The 7984-nt window shown below is 36.8% G+C and overlaps 1 protein-coding gene across 1 annotated transcript; it reads left to right on the top strand.

The window, feature by feature from the left end:
- Positions 1-2972: 2972 nt before the first annotated feature.
- LOC147334685 (high affinity immunoglobulin gamma Fc receptor I-like) lies at positions 2973-7830 on the top strand. The gene is made up of 5 exons (XM_086274155.1): positions 2973-3003; positions 3234-3500; positions 3637-3882; positions 4144-4299; positions 6530-7830. Exons 1-5 carry the CDS (start codon positions 2973-2975, stop codon positions 6589-6591), a joined length of 762 nt encoding a protein of 253 aa, XP_086130281.1. The 3' UTR covers positions 6592-7830.
- Positions 7831-7984: the final 154 nt, after the last annotated feature.

Raw genomic sequence — 7984 nt, forward strand, 5'->3', positions numbered from 1 at the left:
AAGACATTAGCTGTGCTTGCTAGGCTAGCAACTGCTTGTGTGATTATTTGTTGTCTACTAAAAGACCATCCAAGAAGATGTTTGTTACCAGTTCTGACAAATTCTGTCATTTTATTAGTCTGTCATTGTGTTCATACCTGTTGTTTATGCATGCATCTCACTGGCAAGCATTAGTAACAACAGAGCATTCAATCTTTGGATACTTTTAGCTCAAAGAAAAGCTGCAATGCTAAAACTAGTGCTTCAGAATGGTTGCTAATAGTGATGTGTCGGTCGCGAACGAAATGGCTCCTAGAGCCGACTCTTTGAAGTGAACGACACAAGGTTTTTTTTTCTTTTTTCTTTCTCTCTCCCTCTCTCTCCCTTTTTTTAGCTTCACTCCGCACAGGACTTGTGCTTTGCGCTGGGAAGAGGGGCGGTAGTTACACTCACAGTAACACAGGACCAGAGCAGGAGGGAAAGAGAGCCAGAGACAACAACGTCACGTTAGAAAGGTGTAGTAATCATTCACAACTATTTTCAGTTGCGGATGATAAAGGATTCAGAAAGTTTATTAATGAAGGCCCATATGACAGAGAATATGCATCTTCTTTTTGTTTTCATATTTTAATTTATATTTAATTGTGTTGTGGTTTGCAGTGTTTTATGTTGTTTCACTTTAAATTTGTTTAAAAGGAAAAAGCTGAAAATTTAAATAGTTAAAAGTTGAAATGGAAATAGTTGGTTTTTATTATTATATGATTTATTTATTACATTTTATGTGGAGTGAATAAATAAAAGTATATTTAAAGTATATTTACGGCACGTACAAACCCCAAAGCACGTAAAAACTCAGAAGCAAGGACAAACTCCGAAGCACGTACAAAACCAAACAGAAGTGCTCCAGAATGCTAGGGACAGTGTTGAGCTTTTATTACCTAGTGGCTACACAAGCCAGCAAGTACCAACGACCGGATTTGGTGTGTGGTAGTAACAGTTTTTTTTTTTAATTATCTGAATATATATGAGTGCTTGTGTATAAATACACAAACAATACACATATGCTTTCAATTGTGTAATTTAAGTGATCTAGGTAGCTCTGTTTTGGAAGTTCAGTTAACGCTAGAAATGTGTTTGTATGTGCTTTGTCTCTAGGGCCACCACATATATTTATATATAAACATATATAAATAAAACCACTTTTTTTACATTAGTAATTCCTTTTGTGCATAATTTTTAATTGTTGTTAATAATAAATAAATTAAAGCAACAAAACAACCTGGAGAGCTGGTTGGGAGCCGAAAGAGCCGGTTCTGTAAAAAGAGCCAGAAATCCCATCACTAGTAGCTCATAAATCAGCCCACAAATCAGCAGCTGATATTAACTCTTAGATCCACGAGTGACTGGACTCTACATTTTTAAATAAGTTAGTCAAACATTGCTGTTTTCTTGCCTTATCTGCTCGCTGTTTAAATTGTGACAAACTACCTGTTTCGAGCTACAATCACTACACACATACTGTTTACTTTACTTTACAACTTTACGACCAGTGTTGGTCAAGTTACTTGAAAAAAGTAATCAGTAACTAATTACTGATTACTTCCCCAAAAAAGTAATCCCGTTACTTTACTGATTACTTATTTTCAAAAGTAATTAATTACTTAGTTACTGAGTTACTTTTTAAAAACACGATTTACAACCTGAATAGGTGATAAAGCGATAGATCTTTCAGCCCAATTCTACTTTTTCTGCATAATCCATCATACAAAATGTAATCAAATGGAAAAGTCTCTTTTTTTAACTTGTTTTATCAGTTTTAATCTTTTAACTTTATGCATCAAGCAAAAATTTAATTATATGCAACATTCTCTGACTTGAATAAATTAGTTTAACATTTAAAGCTATTTTCTGCACATTCCAGTACATAAAATAAAATATTTTTTGTGTTTACACTCACTCTTTCAAATAGATGCAAGTAAAACACAGCAGAAAATAAATAAAGTCAAAGACTCATCGGTGCTGTTGCTCTATTTTCACCTGTATAGCAGGACTGCGGTAGGCGGAGGTTTACCCTGGTGCAGGTGTGCCGCGGTCAGTTGAAGAATCCACGACTTTCTCTGTGAGTTTCCCATTACGTCATGGCGCACTCGGTGCTTGCTTGGAAGTTTAGGGGTTTTTTTCGCTGTAAAAAGAAGTTTTCTTCCCACGCACGATGGACGCTAATGTTTTTGTCACTTTTTATGGAATCAAACTCAAAGTAAGGTCAGTACTTCCACGCTTTAAACGCTGCACGCTCATACTCTCTCCCGCACTCGATATGTGATCCATTGTTGATCTGCAGACAGCTGTTGTCACTAACGCGCACTTGCTGATGTCACTGTCGTGAGACATTCTCGCAAAAAATCACGGTTTTAGTAACGCAGTAACGCAGCGTTCCTACGGGAAAGTAACGGTAATCTAATTACCGTTTTTGCAATAGTAATCCCTTACTTTACTCGTTACTTGAAAAAAGTAATCAGATTACAGTAACGCGTTACCCATCTCTGTTTACGACCTTTGTTTCTAGGAAACTTATGATACCTATCGGAGGATCATTTTTGACCCACTTACACATTTAAGGGTTAAGGTGGCTGCTCGCATCTTGTAAAAAAGATAAATTGGTGTAAGGGAGATCAAATCAAGTAATGGAACCAGCATTTATATGCATTAAAACAGATGATACTGTTGATATATGATTGCATTACTTGCATAGGCAACTTCTTGGGTTGTTTTATAGTTTGGTGTACTTTCCCCGAAATAAAATCGATGCATTTAGTAAGCAGGTCAGTTGCATTAATCAAATCAGTCGCATGCCATGATAACTGTTGATGAGCAAACACATTTCGATGTGTTTCCCGCAGCAGCTGCCATCAAACAAAACAACCACGCCTACCAAAATCTTCAGGAAGTGAGAGATCAGCGTCTGTTTTTCTGTTAGTTGGTGTTGACACAGGATGCAGTTAACACCATTCTGCCTGATGCTGAGTGAGTACAAAATTCAACATTTAAGGATATTTTGAACAATTTTGTACAATTTTTTTTTCTTATAATCCATCATTATCCCTGCTTACACTGTTATTTCTTAAACACTGCTTTTATTCGGTCCTTAATAAATTATTTTCATTCTGGTTTTTTTTTTGGTTGTTGTTTTTTTGTTTGTTTTTTTAATTTTCACCCTTTTCTTGTCTCCTTCTCTCTCCCTTCCTTCCCTACAGCCTGTCTTCAGGTCAACCCTGACAGGTCTCAGTTCTTCAGGTATGACAACATCTCTTTGAGCTGTGGCGAACAGTTGAACAACACTGGTTGGAAAGTGAAGAGGAAAACGCTCGCAGGGGGGACCAGACCCTGCTCCTCTGGCTGGGGCTATGCCTCCTCGGGTTCGACTTGCATCATCGGACAAACCTACCCACCAGACAGCGGTGTGTACTGGTGTGAGTCTGTCAGTGGGGAGCAGAGCAATGTGGTCAACATTACCATTACTGGTATGAATAACACTACGTTAAGTTCTGCTATGCAACATTTAAACTTAAAGTCACACTTATTAAGGCAGATCATTTAGAAACGAAGCAAAGAAAACCTATAAAAATGACAAATCTTGATTTTCTGCATTTTCCAAAGATCAGCCTCTGATTTTGGAGAGTCCTGCCCTTCCTGTGTCCGAGGGAGCCACTGTAACACTGCATTGTACACCTGAGACAAAGTCCTTCAACCAGTTTTTTGATTTCTATAAAGATGGCCACTGCATCAAAAGGAACTCCACAGGAGAAATCACCATTAAAAGGGTTTCTAAATCTGATGAAGGACTCTATAAATGCAGCATTTCAGGAGGTGAAGAATCACTAGGCAGCTGGCTGGCAGTTGATGGTGAGCAACAAAAATCCCATCACATACACAATGTTGAGCAATTTAAAAATTTTAAGCATTTTAAGAAAAAAGAAATTTAAAAAAATGGCTGTTAGAGGAATTATATCTAAATCTCCAAAATGTGCATATTTGTCTGTGTTTTGTACATCTGCAAATGATGAAGAGAGAAAAACATTTTACCCCTAAAAAAGACACAATTAAAGAAAACATGTATTTAATAAAGCATTTAAATGTATAATTTCCATGTTCATCTCTTTACAGCTTCATCTCAGGAGTTTCCTTCATCTACATCTGCAGCTGAACCGGCCGCTCCCTGCTCTTTTTCTGTCTTAAGACTAGTATTTCACCTGTTGGTGGGAACGCCTTACCTGGTGTCCACTGTTCTACTGGGGCTTATATACCGAGACAGGAGGAGAGGTAAAGTAAACCCTGCAAGTGTGTAAGAGGTATTTCTTATCAGATTGGGTTATAACAACAACAACATGTGCTATCTGCTAGTAAACTGTTTTCTGGAGGCTTTTGTTTGTTGTCAGTGACAATTTCTGTTAATCAAAACTGTTGTCTGAAAATAGAATGTTACATAAAATAGATATGTCATCTATTGTTGATTATTTTGTTGTCTTCATTTTTTTTTTGCATATTTGGCACAGTGACATGCATCAAATCATTAAGAAAATAATAGTCCAATGTATCCAAACCTGTTCATTTTAAGAATTTCCTTAAACAGAACCTTTGTGACAAAGTGAATCAGCCTAAAGATTACAAAAAGCAACAGATCATGCCACAATCTACAGGAACACCGCAAGCGAGGTCACAAAACACCATCTAAAGAACTGCAGCCTTCACTTGGTTCAGTAAAAGTCAGAATTCATGATTCAACAATAAGAGAATGGATACAAATTGTATTCATGGGAGAGTTCTAAGTAAATCACTGCTAACCAAAAAGAAAGGCTCATCTCACAGTGTCAAAAACATCTCGATGATCCCCAAAACCTTTGGCAAAATAATGTCTGGACTCACAAGACCAAAGTTTTTGGAAGGTTTTCTCATCTCACCTTTTCTCAGCATAAGAAGATCATCATGCCATCAGTCAAACAAGGTGGTGGTAGTGTGATAGTCTGGGACAACTTTGCTGCTCCAAGACCCGGACATCTTACCATAATTGATGGAACCATGAATTCTCCTCTCTACCAGAAGGCCCAGCCATCAGATTAAGCTTATATATATATATATATATATATATATATATATATATATATATATATATATATATATATATATATATATGCACACAAAATTTCTCCACAGCAATGTCACAGGCTCACTGCCAAATGTTTGATTCCGCCCTTACTGCCAAGTAACTATTAGCTCTGAAACATTTAAGTGTGACAAATATCAGTAAAAGAAAGAAAAGCATTGAAAATGGAATGCAAATCCTTTTTTTTCACTGTACTGTACATATAATTTGGCCACTAATTCAAATTCAATTCATAAAAGTCTTCATAAAAGTGGCTGTAGCGGTAGAGCTGGTCATCTACTGATTGGAAGGTTCGTGGTTCGATTCTTGGCTTCCCCCAAGTCTGCATGCCAAATATCCTTGAGCAAGATGCTAACCCCATGTTGCTCTCCGATGATCCATCGAGTGTGACTGTGTATGAATGTTAGATAGGCTAACAGCTTGGAAAAAGTGATTGGGTGAATGAATTATTTGTATAAAGCACCTTGAGTGCTCAATTAGACTAGAAAAGCACTATATAAGAACCAGTCCATTTACATTAATGCACAATTTTAGAATTCATAAAAGGGAGGCTTTTGGAAACTGTTTGGTTTCAGCGCTTACATCAAATAATCAAATCATCCATGCCTAACTGTGTAATGTCATCCTCCTTTTGTTGATATGATGGCAATGGATAATACTCCTTAAAATCTGCTCACCTAATGCTGTATTTGTAGTTCACTCTACGATATATTGACTACATATGTGTGTGTGTGGGTGTTGCTGTGTGTGAAGTTGGAAATAGAGATAAAGGAAAGTAGATATGTTCATTTTCTTATGTCAAATATAACATTTGTATGTTCGTTTTCACATTATACATGTTTTAATGGTTGCCGGAGGGCTTTAACTTTAAATTTTTAAATTTTTAAATTGTATTTCCTGTCTGGCTTTATCATTTTACAGTATTAACTGAAGGTGGACGGCCTCCACAACATAATTCTTGGTTATAAGAACTAATAATCTGGTTTCAAATGGTGCTACAAAAGTGTGAATTTGAGCTTTCATAATGAGACTTTATAAATCATTGGTTGATCTCACGGTGGTCATGTCCATTTTTTTATACTGTGCTCATGAGCAATAGATGTTATTGGTAGAAAAAAGTCTGTTCTTTAGGTGCCACGTTATTATAAAGCAGCCATGTTTTTTCTGGTGAACTGTGTTTTGACACCAGCTGCTGAGGTTATTGAGGTTTGCAGGTAAATTCCAAAGTTACAATGTGGTATTGCAGGTGACCTTTGACAAACAAGTTACTTCTAGAAAAATGAGGCAATCTTGATCTGATTAAAAACCTTTTACTGCTGTTTGCTGACGACTGTTAAGACAAAAGCTGCAAGAATTCATGTTGCTGTTCTGTTTGTTTTTTCTTCACAGCAGCTCAGAATGCTGCAAAGAGAATGAGCACGGATCATGTCATCATGGAAATGGTTGTTTAACCAAACAAGCTGATGAACATGTACCACGGGGTGTCCTGAACGTGGGTATTCATTTTTCACCAGCTTTCAGTTGACATTTGCCAGCATTTATCTGTGCAGGGCCAACGGGGACCGTAGTGTCATTCAAAAAAAAAGAGCTGAGGCCTGCGCAAGTGGTCTGTTTGTAACACTTCTACAAACTGAGTCTTCTAATAACTAATGTTATTGTCTTGCTGTATTCTGCCACAGTATTTCATGTTTTGCATTGTCATTGTGTGTGTGCAAGCCCATCACCATGTTGTTTACTTTGTTTATCAGGAAAACAGTAGTTACTATCTGAATATCAGGATAATGTTTTAATACGACTTCATGTTCACTAACACTCGAGTATAAACCTTGGTTTTTATCTCAAAGGGTTTTTCCTGTCCTGATGCCACTGCGTGTGCCTGCTGCGCAATCTTTCTTCATATCTTACCACTTATAGCCCTTTCAACAGTATCTCAGGTCGACCTGATGTGGCTCTAATCGACTTTAATCATTTTCCATTAAAAGGACCACTTAATAGCAATGTGGACAAAAGACCCATAACATCATCTGTATGTGACGCCAACACCACGACAGGTTGAGGCGATGGTTCACCTGCTTCGATGTATGACACCCGGTCATTGGGGACTATTGATGAGTTAGGCTCAGAGAGAAAGGTTTGAATTCAGTTAACATCCACTCATTTGAATGGAATTTTTATCTGTTTGGAAAACCAAAAATGAATAACCAGAGTGCAAAACAATGCATACTTAATTTACTTTTTTAGCATCTAGCTAAAACAAACCGTGGGTTAATAACCCTAGATGGGTCACCAGAGACCTGTTGAATGTTAGGAGTTTAAAAAACAGAAAGTGCAAGTGTGTGTTTAGAGGAGACAAAGATGTGTCTTAGTTTTTATTCCTGTAAGGAGATTTTTTTAATCAAATTTTTGTTTTTGGTTTATTTTAAAACAGTGGTAAGGTTTTGAATTAATATTTGATATGTTAGGTTCTTGTCAATAGTTTTTCACCTATTATGATCTTTTTGTACAGATTTAACCGATTTTTTAAAAATTGTTTTAGTTGAATTCTTAATTTCATAGCAAGAATAAATATATTTTAAAAATAAATTTCATGTCTGGACATGAAGAGATGCCTCTGATTCATTCTTGTGTTGTTGGTTCGTCTGGAGTGGTTCTTTTGTTTTTTCTCACTATTAAGGTTTTCATGACCAGTTTCTCCGATCACATTATCAACCCTGCCGAGTGACTTTTCTTAAAATCACAGAAATCTTAGGACTGAATAAATGTTAGTAAGCTTTCCCGGGTTCTGTGTTTTGTTGCTCAACAAAGGCTGTTCACTTTGCTCAGTTCCTTCCTGTTGTGGTGTGG

The sequence above is a fragment of the Aulonocara sp. 'chitande type north' Nkhata Bay genome, linkage group LG3 (genome assembly GCF_057382095.1).
Source record: "Aulonocara sp. 'chitande type north' Nkhata Bay isolate Kocher_YH1m ecotype deep benthic linkage group LG3, A_spYH_male_GT1.1, whole genome shotgun sequence".
Lineage (NCBI taxonomy): Eukaryota > Metazoa > Chordata > Actinopteri > Cichliformes > Cichlidae > Aulonocara > Aulonocara sp. 'chitande type north' Nkhata Bay.